The sequence below is a fragment of the Coturnix japonica genome, chromosome 5 (assembly GCF_001577835.2).
Source record: "Coturnix japonica isolate 7356 chromosome 5, Coturnix japonica 2.1, whole genome shotgun sequence".
Taxonomy (NCBI): domain Eukaryota; kingdom Metazoa; phylum Chordata; class Aves; order Galliformes; family Phasianidae; genus Coturnix; species Coturnix japonica.
The window spans coordinates 5,290,781-5,308,257 of record NC_029520.1 but is presented as its reverse complement, the minus strand read 5'-3'; the positions used below and the strand labels follow the sequence as shown (position 1 = coordinate 5,308,257).

Here is a 17,477-nt window from a genome sequence, read left to right as displayed (position 1 = left end):
CCAAACAGCCTCAAAATCAATCTAACCTGCAGATTGACATCCTGGCCTAGCCTCAGACCCTGTAACCAGAGCCTTGCCTGATGCCCCCAGCTGTGAGCTATACCTGAGCATCTCTGCTGGTTATGCCCTACTCAGATAAGTGCTGACTAAGCATCTGCCCTGCAGCTGTGTGATCACGACGAGCTCTTGGCTTCCAGTCCCCTGGGTGGAAGCCAGTACTGCCCTGCTCCCTAACACCTTTTTAAACAGCAAGTTGAGGTGTTAATTATGTGCAAGTATGAGATCAAAGGAAGTTTTTTCAGTTACAGAGCTGATGTCCAAAGTATTAGAAGTGGGACAGTAGACAGTGCTACAATCTAATTTCCTTGAACATAAAAGCAAACCTTTCAAACCTTTATTTCACATCAACTATCCTTTGCAGTTTCCTGTATTCATGTTCCGCTGTGCAAGAAAAAACCTGAATGACATCCTGAAAAGCTATACCAGTAGGGGACAACAATAGGCAGAAAGTTCATTCACATTGCAGATGAGCCACACCAAGGAAATGTATTATGGGCTCCAACTGAAAATAAACCCTCACTGATAGAACAATAGTGAGAAACATCCCTATATCTACAGGGCAGGGCAAGTATAAATGACAGAGTATCGAGTGTGGAGAAGGAACTGTCCTTCAATTATACACAGCAGAGTAAAAAACAGAATGCTTTCATCCTATGTACGTGTTTGGATTTCTTTCCAAAATGTACTGTGAGGGGTTACTCACCCTAGCAAATGAAAATAAACAAGCAGTGAGGTGCTCAGGACATAAAGGAAATAAAGGACAGCCCCTTTTCAACAGCATAAACCAGTACCACAGGATGTAATCAACAAATGTACAATTAGCAGAATGGCACAATAAAGATGATATTTTACAGATTACATGTTACATATATATATATATAAAACATTAGATAACATTACATAACATTAGATTGGTACTGCTAAGAACAGGAAAAAAAAAATAATTCTTCAATTAAAGACTCTTTTGACCTATCTTACTGAATCTGCCCTTTCTTCTTCCCAATTGCAACACAGACAGCCCAGGAACATTCAAACAAACGTGAGGCCACTTTCTACACTTCATAGCAAACCACTGTAACGCTTTGGAAAGCTGCTTCACTATAGGTTTCATTTTGACCCTAAACAAATCACTTGGTCCAAAATTCATTTTGTAACTGAATTCCTAATGAAATGAATGGAAGTTGGGTGTCTAAAATGACATCTTGTGAACATGGACTCAAACCCCTCTGTCAGAGAAGAACTAGCAGACTGAGGGTTTTAGGGCCTCTCTGTCTGAAGGAGTGATACAGATTCACAGAATGGCTTGGGTTAGAGGGGACCCCAAGGATCATCGAGATCCAACCCACCTGCCACATACAGGGCCACCAACATCCACATCTGGTACTAGACCATGTTCCAGATGCCAGTTACAGAACAAACTGAATTGCAGAACAAATAATTTAAAAACCATTTGGCACTCAGGAAGGATAACAATGGTAGAAGCACAGACTTAACACCTAGGCTAAAAACTTCATACTACCCTCTCTAGCTCCACACCCCACAGGTGCAACACGTACCTTCCCAGTTGTAAGATGAATTACATTCTGAATTCATTACAAAGCTGTACCAATAGGCCCCTGTGCCTCTACCAAAGATGCAGCTGCTGCTCCTGAGGTCGCAGTGTATCTGTAATAGATATAATGCCTGAAGTACCTCTCTTGAGATTGCAGATTTAACCCATTAGCTGATTTGTTTTCAATGGCAATACCACACGTGCATAAGAAAACATATAACAAAAAGAAGTTTCTACTTACCTTCTTTCCCTCTAATAGAGTATGTTACCAGTTTTTGACATATAATTTAAGATTTCTCTTCTTTCCTTCTTTACCCATAAGTATTTATTTTCCAAACAACCTGTTACAGAAAAAGGTCTCAAGAAACATTAAAATTGTACAGAAAAGGATTAAAAATAAAAATTCAACCATTTCGGAACATACTGGTTTAATGACTTTTCTTTCAGAATTAATGTCATCAGAGCTCTGAACACACAGAAAGCATGGCAGCAATAGGTTCATGTTTGTGCCTGGTTGCCAAGTAGAACATATTTATGCACTTTTAACCCAGCATTAATGTCAACATTTTTTTTCACATTAGATGATCTCTGTAGAAATGAAGGAAAATTCATTTCAAAACCAACTGCCAACTTTCCTACAGGCCTTTTTTTCAAGCAGAGGTGCACAAACACAGTAAGTCTCCAAACTAGAGACTTATTCACAACAGAATCAGAAACATTTTGTCACTAAGTTATAGCAACAGGAAAAGGGACACCCTGTCCAATGACTAAAAATGTTACAGGCTGCCAATTAGGTTTATTTTATGAGAATAAAAAAAAAGTAATTTATATGTTGGATATTATACATATACATATATATATATATACACACACACATATGCATATATATATAACCTTACTTGTATTTGTTATTGTTTCATGCCAATTAATTGAAAAAACCAACAGGCCTGTATTCATAACAGGCCAACATGACAGTAGAAGTAATAAAGAATCGGTAAGAAACAACTAGAAGCAGCTAGTTACATAACCTCAAGCACCATGAATAGTTCATAATTAATTTGAAGACTATCAATTACCTCTGTAAAGCTTATGCAAAAAAGTCATGGACGTTCAGAATTAGTTTTAGGAGTCTGGTATCACCATCAGTACACATTTCCACAAATTACTTGGATATAGAATAGAGTTTCTGACATTTTTTTGCTGTATCTCCACAGTGGATTTATCCAAATATGAAAAGTTAGTATTTCATATTCTTGGGCAGTTTAACAATGATTTCCCATAGCCTAAGTCGAGTGACTTTCATCACCTAAAAGCACACTTGACAGGAACTTTCCACATCAGGAGGTACAAGACAGTAAACATTTATTCAAGATTATGACCTGATCCAAGTTCTTTGAATATTAATATTATGCAAAATAAATAAAGAAATAAATATCATTTTCCTGCTCTAGTGCTCCTTGAATAGTTATACTGATTGATAACATTCAATTCTCATTACCATGAGAAGCTCATAACACCCATTAGTATCTCTAGACACCAAAAGCTCTGTTGTCACAAGTTAGATATAATCATGGTAACAGTGGGCTTTCTCATTCCCTCGAGCTCCCTAAATGATTCCACATGGCATGGGTGTCACATAAACAGGCTGTGCGCAACAGATTTATGTGAGCAGAAGAATCTCTTTCAAATACAAAAACCCAAAAGCTACACCTTCCATCAAACAGAATTGGCCTCCTGCAGAATGGATCTGAGAAAGCTTAGCCAGACTCTAAAAAAAAAACTGCCTAGCGGGGTGACAGAACATTTGTTACAATACAAACTTCAGTAGATAGATTGAAGTTTTCAAGTAAACAATGTAGCATCACAAAACTTGATCACTGTAATAAGGGGGGAGGGGGAAAACGCATCTCTGACATCATGTCTTTAATTCAATACTTCAGCTGGCAAAACACTCCTTCAGAGCCTGGCTTTGGCACTTAAGACTGCTATAAAAAGATTAATATATATGTGTATGTGTGTGTGTATTTAATTAATGGCCAGTAGATAATTAAGTATCAGTATCAGAAATCTGATTGGATGCTGCTGTGATTTCATGAACTCTAATGGAGCCTCCTCCAAATTTTTTTTTCACCACTGCAAGTGAGCATGAAATATCAAAATCTCATTTTGCATTATTTTTAGCTAAAATGTATGTCAATGTGAAATCATTTGAACTACATTAATGGAACTAAAATGTTCCCCAGTGTAACACCATTCACATCAGTTACATCAGGAGTGCATTTCATCGTGATAGTCTAAAATGCAAAATGCCCAAGTGATTAAAAAATTATTTTTCTGATAGTAGTTGGTATCCAGTAACACTGTAAAAACTCAGGCAAGGAGCAGTAGTAGCATTTTGGAGCAGTAACAGCTCAAATACAGGGTTTCTCTGGCACAAATTTCCATCTAAGTGATACTCAAGGGAAATTTAGGTCTCTTGTTAAGCACTTGGGTTCTTTGGGTTTTAGCATGGTAAAGGGTAGGACTTTGGCTTTTTCATGCTGTGTTGTAACTGCGTGGACTAATGTACAGGTAGATGAATAATCAAACAAAAAAGCCAGCCCAAGTGAAGGTATTTGCTTCCATTCTGAAATGCACAATCCTTTCTGTGATTCAGAATGGCCTGCCAAACTGATAGTACAATCTAATATTAGGCGATGCTAGCTCTGATTTATAATGACAGTTACAAGTACGTAGGCTTATACATTGCAGGAGGCAGAGCAGGCTCCACTGTTATTAGGACTGGTCTCCACAGTGCTGCAGTACGCAGTGCTGACACACCCAGAATGCTGCTTTGCTAAAAGGTCCTCCAGCAAGAATTTTCTTTCAAAGATTAGGGTATTGCTATGATCTCAGCATAATGTAGACAACACCACACTTGTTTTAAATTATAAGATTGTGTATTGGTAGCACAATACCTGCAAGGCTTGCTGGAGAAGCTGGGTAACAACTTACGCAGTTACCTCATGCTGAGCTCCACCTCCGAGTGAACGTATTCTAGGAGTTATTCAAAAAGCTTTCTTTCTTAGTTCTATTAGACATCAAAAAAATCCCCCTTATTAACCACCTTTCCTTTCAAACAGTCAATACCATAAATACATACTAATTACTTATCCTAAGTTTTTTATTTGCCTAATTATTACTCCCTTTCTTTCTACATTTTTGCTATGGTCACTCTCTGGTATTATATGGTTGCTGGTACTACACAGGACTACTAGCAAAGTAGCATACAACTGAACTCTTGTGTTCTTTACCTTATTAACAGTTAAAGCTGTTGAAGAAACACTTTCAGTTACAGATGTTCTCTGGACTTCACAGAACGCTCACCTTGCTGCTAATATTGCCCTCATAGGAAAAAAAAAAAAAGCATTTAATTCATTTACCCAGGTATATAAATGCAATATTTAATTCTGACAAACACCTATACATAAAATGTCTGAAGTGTTCGATTCAAAACATGGCTGAAATTCACATTATCATATTAAAAAGTAGCCTTGTTTAATGCTTCACAGAAGAAATAAGAGTTGAAGCCTCCTCTACAATTTAAAATTATGAACTGGATATTTATACACAAGTTTTAAATCAGGGCTCAGTACAGTGCAGTCTTCTCAGAGCTTATTTATATATTTACTATGACTTCTGCAGTGCAATAGTAGGCAAGCAGAGAAAATTTTCCAAAATTTGATTCACAGAAAATCCATAAAGGCCAAAAACTCAATCATTAAGTAAAATCCTTTGGCTATGGCTCTGTTCTGTATCACTGGATGCTGGAGACAGCAAACAATGCCTTTCTGGTAGATGATGCATATCATCACAGCTACTCAATTTGGACAGGTTTTATTTCTGCTTTTCAGCACCAGAACTATAAATCACTGAATAGTTCTCTCCAGCAAACTCCCTCCTCACCTTTAAAGGAATATCACAAAACCACTGTAATTCAGTAGTGTTTGTAAGCACTCTTCTGTCTCACAACGTCCTGTCCCAGCCCTTAAAGTACATATGCCAATTTGGTTCAAGTTTTATAATTTGGAATGTTTCACAGTGCCTCAAAAACAGCTCCAATTACCTCCCTAGGTAATTATGCGTCTGAAAAACACCTGTTCTGAATCTATTATTTATGTTAAATGCAGGAATATCTTAGCTATTTAATTCTGGAGTCTGGAATGTGCTGTAGGTCAGGTAATCTTTACCTACCTTAATCTCCTATAAAGGGCAGTGGACATTTTTGACACAAACATACAGCTGGTCAAAGAATAAGTGAAAAGAATTCATGGAATGTTCTCCCAAGGACTACAAAGGACCCAACACAATCATTTTGAATCCCTAAATTCCTGTTTCAGATCCAAAATTTTGCTTGAAAGGTGGAAGCTGTAACTGAGGAAAATGTAGCACCAATAACATGTTAACTGTTAGTAATTCTGAATTGCTAGTACTGTAACAACTGAGTATCCTATTACTTTTACTTCTTGTCCCTATACATTGAGTTACTTCAATACTGGTAAGTGCATGTACTAAACATTAACTCTCAAAGTTAAATTAACATGGCAAAAATATGAACATGGAGTTAATCTTAATTGAGAACATCACTAGAAAACACTGATTTCAAATAATTTTGATTATAAAATTTTACTTCACAATCCTTTTCCAGATCACAGATATTCATAATGAAAAGAGTATGGAATTAATGTAATGTTAGCCATTTTGCCATCAGCATCACATAAAGGAAAAACAAAATTAAAATAAACAAACCAGAAAAAAAAGCCATAAAATATGATGCAGATCACTCTTCCAATGATTGTCATTGAACTATTACATTAGTAAACATTCACAGTATGAAGTCTCTTTCAATATAACTCCAGCATATAAAGTAGTGCAAAAAAGCATTCCAGTCATTTTGCCTTTGCAGTCAGACCAGGCTAAACAATTCTCTTACTTCATTTCTTTCATTATTAGACAACAAATGCTGCAATGCCTCCAAAGAGAGTTATAAAAATAAATCATTTCTGGAGGTTCAGCAGCCTTCTCAAAGAAAATTTCCAGTTAAAAACAAGCATTATAGGTTCCAAGAAAAAAAAAGAAAAAAAATTAGATCTATCTTCTGTAGAATATCTTTATACAATAAATTTACCATTTGAAAAACAAAGACTATGGTATCCAATGATTCATGGTAGCTGCTATTAAAGCACTGATAAATAGATAAATGATTTCCAAAGTTCATTGCTTCTTACATAGTAAATACCTCTGAATGCCAACTTTTACCACAGAGCTGTTAGCAGTGATGTCGAACAGTTCATGCACTGACTTTAAAACTGACTTGGTTTCAATAAATTTTTCAGCCTCGTGTGCAAAACACTTGCATTCTAGAAAAAAAATACAGTCTGAAGTTATATCAGATCTAGCAACCCCTTCCTCGAGTTATATCGCTTACTTGATATGTTCTACAAGTTTAACAATGCTTTTTTATTTGTGTTTAACCATTAAAATGGCATACTACTGTATGCTGTGGACTCGTTTGCATATTTCATTATTTCCACCGCACTCTTTAATGCATAAATATATTTGGAGACATAAAATAAATATATTTGTAAATTACACATCAGTTTCCACTGAATTTGAATTTACACAGTTTTTCTTCTCTGACTCACTACTATTCCCCGTGTCCTGACTTTTTTTCTCCTTTACACAAAGAGATTCTTTAACTCCTTCTTCCATCTCCAAATACTCTGATTTATCCTCTGTGGATGAAGATGACGAGCTTCTAAATTTCTTCAGTAAATTTGTTGGGAGGTAAGGGCAACTGACTGCATTTTGCATCAGCTGCGTTTGTTCTTCATTCTCAGTCTCTCTGTGATAGAAATAGTTAAAATTGGAGACAATCACTGGCACTGGTAAAGCAATGGTTAACACTCCCGCGATGGCACACAGGGACCCCACGATCTTGCCACCAATTGTCATGGGGTACATGTCCCCATAGCCCACAGTGGTCATGGTCACCACAGCCCACCAGAAAGCATCAGGGATGCTTGAGAAATGAGACTCAGGGTCATCAGCCTCAGCAAAGTAAACAGCACTGGAAAACAAAATTACTCCAATAAAAAGGAAAAAAATGAGGAGGCCGAGTTCCCTCATGCTTGCTCTGAGTGTGTGACCCAGGATCTGCAAACCCTTGGAGTGCCTGGAAAGCTTGAAGATGCGAAACACTCTGACCAGACGGATGATCCTCAGGATGGCAAAAGACATGGCCTGTTGACCATTACTGCCCTGCTCCTGAGCCAACTCAGTGCCCAGGGTGATGAAGTAGGGGATGATGGCCACAATGTCAATGATGTTCATGATGTTCTTGAGGAAATCTGCCTTGCTGGGGCAAGCAAAGAAACGCACCAGCAGCTCAAAGGAGAACCAGATGATGCACAGTGTCTCTACAACGAAAAAAGGGTCAGTGAAGATGGTGTGCTCCCCAGCATCCAAGTGAAGCGACTCATTGGAAAGACCCTTCCCTGAGCTCAGGGACATTATGAATTCTTTGTCATCTCTGAACTCCGGCAAAGTCTCCAAGCAAAAGATGACGATGGAGATCAAGATCACCAAGACAGAGACAATGGCGATGCCTCTGGCTGGACTGGAGCTCTCAGGGTACTCAAAGAGGAGCCAGACCTGGCGCTGAAACTCATTCTCTGGCAAAGCTTTGTCCTCTTCCTCTTTGACAAACCCTTCATCTTCCCTAAACTTGAGCATGGCTTCCTCCCCAAGTTGGTAGAATTTCACCTCCTCACTGAAGATATCAAAGGGTACGTTGACTGGCCTCTTCAGCCGACCACCACTCTGGTAGTAGTACAGTATGGCATCAAAACTGGGCCGGTTCCTATCAAAGAAGTATTCATTTCTGAGAGGGTCAAAGTATCTGCCTCGCTTTGCTGGATCACCCAACAGTGTCTCTGGGAACTGAGCCAATGTCTTCAGTTGTGTTTCAAACCGCAGTCCTGACACGTTGATTACCACACGCTCACAACACTCATACTCACTGTAGCGAATGGAGCTGTAACCCCCAGGGCCTCCACCATCATCAGGTGGCTGGTCTGAGTATGAAAACTCATCCTCCCCATAGTCAGCACTGTAGTAGACTTTTCCTTCTTCCTCATCGTCTTCATCCTCATCTTCATCCTCCTCTTCCTCCTCACTCACGTCTTTCAGTATTCTCTCTTCAGAACCACTGAGAGGAAGCAGCTCAGAACAGGGGAAAGAGGCTCCACACTCCCTGCTTCCCAAGTGGTGGCTCCTCTTTCTCCCTTTCTTCCATCTCTTACCACTCTGGCGGTTAGGCAGGCTGCTGCGAGATGCATTCCCACCATGTGAGGAAGAAGCACCTCGACTCTGTTCCTGGTGATAGTGGTGATATGGTCCACCTCCACCTGTTGCCCCCCCTTCTACTGCTGCAGTTGCTGCTGCTACAGCTGCAGCTGCTGCAGCTCTTGACTGTGCCAGCCGCTCTCTCTCTCTGGCCCGAGCTTGGGCTGCATATCCATAGGGCATATGGCTGTTGCAGCCAGAGCTATCTGCACTCACCATTGCAACCTCCATTTTGCAACAGCTTTTTTGTTGCTTAGTGCAAGAGCTTTCGTTTTATTTACAGTGCAACCTTAACTTTCACCATAGAAAGTTTAAAGCTATTTGCATTTGGAGGACAGTGCATTGGACCCAGAGCGGGGCAACATAGTTGCAACACTGAATCTGTATTTTGGGAAACCACAGATCTACATTTTCTTACTGTCTAAAACTCTTGTGGGGGGGGAGGGGAAGGGGGGAAATGAAAAAAAGGAAAAAAAGGGAAAAAAACCCACCTATAATTTTACTAATAAGAAAAGATGAAACTCTCAAACTAGACCAAGGAACAGCGGAGGCTTTATTCTTTCATCCACTGAACCCTTTTATTTTCATTTATTTCCCATATCTACCACTGATCTGATCAGATTCATGACTACATTCATGAAGACAAAAACATGCAAAACAAAGGGTACCTGCTCTCCATAGATGATTTTAGTTCATCATTGCAACCAAATGCAAATAGTCTCTTTCCTCACAATTTGTTCCTGGTAATGCTTTGGCCTAGCAATCTTATTATTGTTTAATATCATGATTTGGGGAGTTGAAACTAATTCCAGCCATCACTCTATTTACACAGTGAGGAGGTCTTTGCAAATCCTTTCTTCAGCCTGTCAACAATGTTTCAAACCTGGGAGCAGCACCCAGGGCGTCAGCAGCAGTGGTAAGAGGAGGAGGAGGAGATGAAGACTGAGAAATTGGTTCTGAGGTCCCCATAGGACATAAGGGAGTGGATGGGTCACCCTTTGGTTATGGTCATGCAGAAGAAGCACTTAACCTGAGGCACATGCACAAACACACAAAAATAAACAAAACAAAAAGGGAGAAGATTGGATTGTTTTCCTCAAAGGTCACACTGCTCAAATGAAACTGTGTCATCTATTACCACGGTATTCTAATCTTCCCCTTCCCACACTATTCACACTTCTACATTACACACACACCCACATCACATGCACAGAGAATGTGAACGACTCTGTTCATAAGGTTGTGGGTGGGTATGTCATATATATATAGACAGCTATACAAAATCCCCACCCATACAAGCACTTGCATCCATACACAAACGCATGCTTCTGAAACACACATAAACACCAATAAAATACTGTAAAACCCTATGCATTCAGAGATTTGACTGCATACGTAATAGGCACACCTACATATATCTACATGAAATATCATAAGAAAAGCATTTAAACAAAGAGCGTTTCATAGTATTGCTAAAAACAACAGACTTAAGAATGTTATATTTTAATTGGTAACTGAATTTTCAACCCTAACAAACATCTCACTGAATTTAATTTAGAAACAGGCAGGTACAATGCTCACTCAAGTGAAAACACCGTGATATGGTGTGTCAAACTACTGCAGGTGCACTGAAGCAACATCTACATGCAGACACATACAAGAATTCACATACACACACCCCTCTGAAACAGAACCCTCATCTACAGCTGTATCTATTAATATATGAAAGAAGGTGAATACAGACAATTAAATGACCGCTATTTCTTTTTAAATCATACCCATACGTCGTGCAAAAAAAGGGTCTTAGGATTGCTGCAATACTTACTGTTCATAGGCAGACAAATAGCAGTGCTGTTCTTGCCAGTGTAAGGATCTGGTGACAGCAGTCCTGAGCAGGGGGCTGCGCCAATTGACCCACGCCTGCAGGTGGGTGGGTAGGTCGGTCGGCACCACAGGTTGACGAGTTATTTTTCTCTCTGCTTTCCCTGTGCAACAAGAGAGCCGAGAACGAGCCAAGGAGGCAGCTTAAGCTGGGGGCACTCTGCACAACCGCAGCTTCTCACCCAGGCGATTGCAAAAAGGCAATAAGCAACAGCCTTGTTCCAAAACGATAAAAGAACGAAAAAAAAAAGGGGGAGGAGGGGGAAGGGGAGGATGTGAGAGTGTTCGTGTGTGAGAGAGAAAAGGAATGAATGGATGAGCGTGATCACTAGGCTTCCCGAGCCCGGCTTCTGCTGTAGATTTGTAAAGCAACGTTAAGTAATCCGTGTACCAAGCCTATTTCCACTCACTGATGGGAGGACGAGTGTTGCTTCTTGCTGTTTCTCCCCGTCACATCCACACAGCAGCAGCTACCTGCATCGTTCACTTGTTGTGCGGTTTGTTTTTTTGTTTTTTTGGTAACGCTTATAAAACCCATAAAAATAACAATAATTGATTAAAAAAATAAATTAAAAAAAAAAAAAGGAAAACCACCCGAGGAAAAAGCAGCAGCTCTCTCCCACCAGGCTCCCACCGCCCGATGTGCAAAGCTGCAGCAGCCAGCAACCGCAGGAGCTGCGCGGCCGTCCGCTGCGATGCTGCCGACGCGAGCCCTGTTGCTCCGCGGAGGCGCCGCCCGCCGAGCCTGCGCGCCGCCGGGAGCAGCCGTGGGGCCGCGGCCGTTCCATCGCATCGCTCCCGGCCCGCGGTCGGCCCCTCGCGGCCGCGCCTCGCACTGCTCCCGGCCCAGAGGCGGCTGTGGATGGGAGCGTTAATGCCGGAGATTAACGCTCCAGCGCTGAATAATGCATCCAAAAATCTCCGTTCCCAAAGCAGTGCTGCAGGTTTTGGTTTCTGGTTGTCGTGGTTTCTTTGCTTTTTTTTCCCTTTCCCTTTGGGTTTTTGTTTTCTGTTAGTTTTGTTTGCTTACGGGTTGTCAAGGTGGCTGTAAAGTGCAAAAACAAACACATATTGAGCATCTGAGAAAAAGCACTAAGCTGGCTCCACCTCTGTCCTCCTAATACCTTCAGAGAGCGATTCCCACTGCTCAGCAGCCATATGCTCTTGTCACCTAAGCCAATTTAACCATTTACCCCTAATCCTGTATATACAGAAGAGAAGGTCCCAGTTCATGAATAGGACTACTTCACATATTTGTAGACAAGACCTAAAATATCATTTTGACACTCTTGCTAAAGGATACATGTCTTTGCTCCCTCTACCCTCAGGCTGAAACACCTGCAGTGCGCAAACCAGATACTCCTTCCCCATCTGGAAAATCTACCTATGGACTGATACCATGAAAATGCAGCTTGGCTATATCTGATAGTACAGCTACAATTCCACTGCCTCAATAAAATGTGCAGATGCTTCTCCTTAGTGCAAGATAAGCAAAATAAAGACTTGGGACTTCAGTAAGAATGAAAGAAGAGCAGCACTCACTCCAACCACTTACCTTAAGGTGTTAGTACAGGGACACAAACTGAATGGTGCAGCAAGTGGGTGAGGCACGTTTGTCATTGCCCAGGCCTACTCCTTTTGCACAGCCCAGAGAAACCTACAGGCTGTTCCCCTTCAGATCCCTCGTGGTAGAAGCCAGATAATTCATGTTATATCTGTCTCTACTGCCTGCTTCCATCAGCACTTGTACTCTTCATCTCATTCATGCCGGTAGGTTGACGTGCAACTGTATAAGGGAGACTTAAGGAACAACCAAATTAATATTAAAAGGTCCTAATGGCCTTGTCAGAAGTACTGTGAAATGCAAAAAAGACACTTTTATCTGTTTCAAAATCAAAACAATAACAACAATTTTATATATTTACAGATCAGTACTACAACTCACTTCATTCAGCTTTATATTTTCATAGTATTCAAAGAGAAGCTTTATTTAAAAGTTAATGCATCCCCCCTGCTTCTTTATATTCATAAGGGATACTATTATTGGTAGAACAAAGAGAGAATATGTACATGTCATTATTTTCAGTAGTACTGTAGTAAGAACATTATATAGCACAGAAAAGGACCTGTAAGGTATGCTATGCACTGTTGCTTATTGATGCATACAGTACAAGAAAACAAACAAACAAAAAAAAAAAAACAAAAAAACCAAAAACCAACAAACCACACACAATAATTTAAAAGCACGTCCATACAAAGGGGACATGAGTTTTAAAAAGTTTATGGTGCTACGTCCAATATTAATTTATGCTATCTCTCCCAATCACTCCAATTCACACTGGCAGTCTGGCCTCAGTCCAACATCAATCTTCCTGCTGTAATCAAGAGTTCTGTGCAGAGATTAAGACTGTAGTACATCTCCATACTTAATGCACTTCTAGGCCATGAATTATCCTGTTCCCATTTTCGTTTGATTTTTTTTTTTACCCTTCCTGTTCCTCCTTATACTTGCTTCACTCTTCTGTTAGCCTCTCAAGGTACCTCAGTGAACCTCCCATAAGATCATGAACTCCCTTCAAATTATGCAAAGCACTGCAGAAGTGGGCACAGGAAAACAAGCCAACAAAACAAAACAACCCACACACGCAAAAAAACCCTCAAGTAGAATAACTCTAGTTACTGCATGATTTCACACGTGATGAAACATGGTTCAGAATATACCTTTTTCCCTTCCTCCTTCAGGACTAAAGCACTGAGTGCTGGAGACCCTCAGGTACCAAAGCAACAACAAATTCTTCTCTCTGCAGCCAAGTCTTCCCTCCCAGTGCTTATACTGTTTTAGGGAGTTCTCATTTTATTCATAGTTCAGTAACCAAGATCAGTAAGACACACTTGTCAGAGGATCTGGCTCTAATACCATTCTTTTGAATATGACTGGCACTACATAATGAACTACTTAGAATAAAATACAGCCCATCCTCAGGTCAGCTCTCATACACAATATATGCGAACAGCACATCTGTTCATTACTCATAATGCAACGTGCTGATCAACAAAAGTTGACACTCCACAGAACAATAGGCTCTTTTATATTCTCCTAGGAAAGTATGCAAAACCTCTGTCATCTACCACTGAGTAAACGCCATGAATTAGCAGTAAATACCCCGATGATGCTTATAATGTTTATATTTGGAGAATAATCTCTTGCATCAGAGTATAGATCTATTTAGAAACTAAGATAAAAATACCACGTATGGTTTATTTTTAGACTTGACAATTTCTCAGTTTACTCTGTGCAGGCAGGGACTCAGAGAGATTCTTCAGATCAACAGTATGAGAAAAGAAAAAAAGGAAAGAAAGAAAAGGAAATGAATAGGAAGCTTCTAAGCCAGGAACTGCCTGAGAATGGAGAGACCAGCCACACCACTGTTCATGCTGATATCCCCTTTTCCAGTGTAACTGGGATAGTTCACCCACTTCATTTTTTTCCCTAAAAATTTTCTTTATTTAGAACGTAATAATTTTGCAGCAGACAACACACCTCCTAACAGATATACTAAGTAGCACTCAGCAGTATAGATCTCAAGTTTGGATAATGTCATTGTAATTAATTCATGAAGAAAATGAATTAAATTCATACAGTTACTTAAATGACTGCATTGCTTGATTTGGCTCATTCCTGCATTCAGGAATCAGGGTATTATTCTCAATATGTGATTTTCAAACTATACTAACAATAAATGCAATAATTATGAATCCTTGGAATATTGGTTGGTAAACTCCACACTGCATGCATGGGGCATGGCAAGTTAATATCTCAATAGGTTTTTATCAGGGAAACTCTTGAAGAAAACTAAGTAGCAAGCTAATAATTAATGTAGCTTTGCACTTTGAAGTTAAGAATAACTTCCAGAAGATTCAGGAAGGAAAATGTTCAAGAGATGTCTGGATGAGGAGCCCTGAGATCTGGTTTGGTGGTTTGCTGTAGCTACAGCAATGGGAGGATGGTTGGACTACATAGTCTCATAGGTCCTTTCCAACCTTGTGATTCTATAATTCTGTGTGTAGAGCAACAGCTCAAAAATACTACTGTTGAAGTCAGGAAGACTTACTAGCTAGATGTTCAAGAATCTCATTCTCTAGGAATGTGCAGTCTGTAAACAAAAGAATTTTAGATGTTCAAGATTGGTACGAAACACACTGCACATTTCTTGCAATTTTTAGATGGGAAAAAAAAAAAAAAAGTATTTCTGTGAACTCAACGCTTTTAGCAGATAGATATTGCCCAGGTTCTCATAGCAAATAGATTTTTCTAACTCTCACTTATGAAATTAACATGAACAAAAAGCATGTGCATGAAAGAAATGTAGGATCAAACTGAAAACAGCAGATACATCAATATATCTGCAACTGCTCAAATCTCCTCCCGTGATAAAGATACAGCAAGTTCCTCTGTGTTTTAAGAGACTGATTCTGATAAATCTGAATTCACGACATATCAGAACTATCCGAGAGTATGGATGTTATAGGCAAAATGTTTAATTCCTGTTTTTTTCCACAACCTTATGAAAACAAATACTGGAATGTTGGTGAACGTGAAAGCAAAAGGTCAGTGTGCTGGGACAAACAGCCACATAACAATATGGTTAAATATAGCTGTGTCCATTTATTGCCCGAAAAGCCATACTTTTTTTGCAGACAGATGAGGGTGTTACTGCAATGACAACCCTAAAACTCCCCTTCAAAGCCACAAGCCATTCATTCTTACCCTAGAGGTATCCTTGGTTCTCATGCTGTTTATCCTTCTCTGCAGCCACTGCTCTGTGAAGTCCTTGTCTTGAACCATAGCTGCTGCTCTATAAAATTCTTCTTGTATTACCATGCTGGAAGAACACATATTCTCTAACCAGTCTGGACAGACTTACATAACAGAGAAAACACGAGAAATTTTTAACAAGGAAGATCATGGTGAGAAAATGAGAATCTTTTCTATCTTATTTTGATGACTTCAAAATCAGATTCAGAGGGTAGGTAGCTACCTAGAAATTCTAGATGTCCTGTGTACGGACTCATGTGGGCAAGACCATAAAACAAACTGTTCCTAACTAAACTAGAAGTTTGTGAAAGCTCTTGGAGGTGTATAATGTTAACATAAAAAAAAATGTTCCTGGCTTGACTAAACAGGCAGAATTAACTGACATTGGCAGGGTGCAAGAACAGTTCTTACCATGCCACTTACAGAAGGATAATTAAAAAAAAAACAACAAAACAAACAAAACACTAAGCCCTAAATTAAGAGAAACATGCAGTTTAGTACAACACATCTCCTTGTAACTATGTATAAAGACAGGAATACTTGTAATGTTATTAGGTGTGTCTGGGCATTGTTTAACTATTACTGAATACAAATAGAGAAAAGAGTTTTCAGATGGAGAGCAAAAACTATAGTTGTAGTTTATGAACACGATTAAACTTCATACAGTCCTGAAAACTGAATTAAACATAGTTCATTAAAAAATTTGCCACCATATTTGTGTCAAAATTCCATGTCAGAAATCAGGATGTGCTAATTCTAACCATAATGTTAACCTCAGCATGGAAGCCTAGGGTCAAAAGTCTAAATGAATGTGCAGCCAAATTCTGAGTAAAGTAAATGAATGTAAGGGCCTAGCTAATTCAGACACTTTCAGTTTAAGACAGATTAATTTTTTTTTCCTATATTGAGATCAAAAACCTCACAGAACTGCTCAGGATTAAGACTATCCAGATAATTAGTTGAGACTATAGCCCTTAATAGCTGATAGATAATTTGCTCAGTGGGATACAGAGCTAAATGTATAAATTACTTAGGAACAGCTTAACATATTCCCCACGTGGATCTGTATAAATGACACATAAAACTATTAGACATTTATCTCCTACCCGAATCCACAAGGGGTCAAGTTGAAAATGGACTCTGTTTTTTCTCAACAAAATTCTCCAAACTTATTGGCTAAAACGGCCTACTGCTGAAGAATTCAGTTAGGTTTCTTACCTAAAGATGGGGCATAAATCCCTCTCTGCTAGACAAAAGAGCCTAATCGACCTTGGCTTTTAGATTACCTGCTTCAACTGAGTTTAGCAACACTCTCCTCATGAATAACAGTACTAATTCTGACAAAGAATTATTGATGTATCAGTTATGAAAGCATCCCCTACACTAACTGTGCCCTGAACATTCACCCTACTTTTCTTCACCAGCATCTAAACATAGTATGAAATGGATTAATCAATGAATATTTAACACAGTCACTATGCTAACAACATAGCAGTTTCTATCCACAAGTAAAAATAACTTGAAGCTTGACAGAGGCTATTCTCTCAGAGATAACATGGTCTGTAGGCTATGCTGCCATTCCATTGTCTTTCTAACCTTCTTAATATGCATTCCCTTGGGTAAAATAATTTTAGATCATCATAGTTATGAAGTAAATAAATGGCAGTTACAGAAATAGGCTAACTTCTGATTAAGATGACCTCTACAAGGCAAACTCATGTTCAGCAACATTTTTTAGTAGCAAAAATCAAAGGAAATAATGTATAAAAATCTAGTACACTT

General features: G+C 39.3%; 1 protein-coding gene across 1 annotated transcript; it reads right to left on the bottom strand.

Annotated features, from left to right (window-relative positions):
* Positions 1-2,023: 2,023 nt before the first annotated feature.
* On the bottom strand, positions 2,024-11,618 carry KCNA4 (potassium voltage-gated channel subfamily A member 4). The gene is made up of 2 exons (XM_032445010.1): positions 10,824-11,618; positions 2,024-10,028 (listed from the first exon to the last, which is right to left on the bottom strand). Exon 2 carries the CDS (start codon positions 9,227-9,229, stop codon positions 7,241-7,243), a length of 1,989 nt encoding a protein of 662 aa, XP_032300901.1. The 5' UTR covers positions 9,230-10,028; positions 10,824-11,618; the 3' UTR covers positions 2,024-7,240.
* Between the last annotated feature and the right edge of the window lie 5,859 nt (positions 11,619-17,477).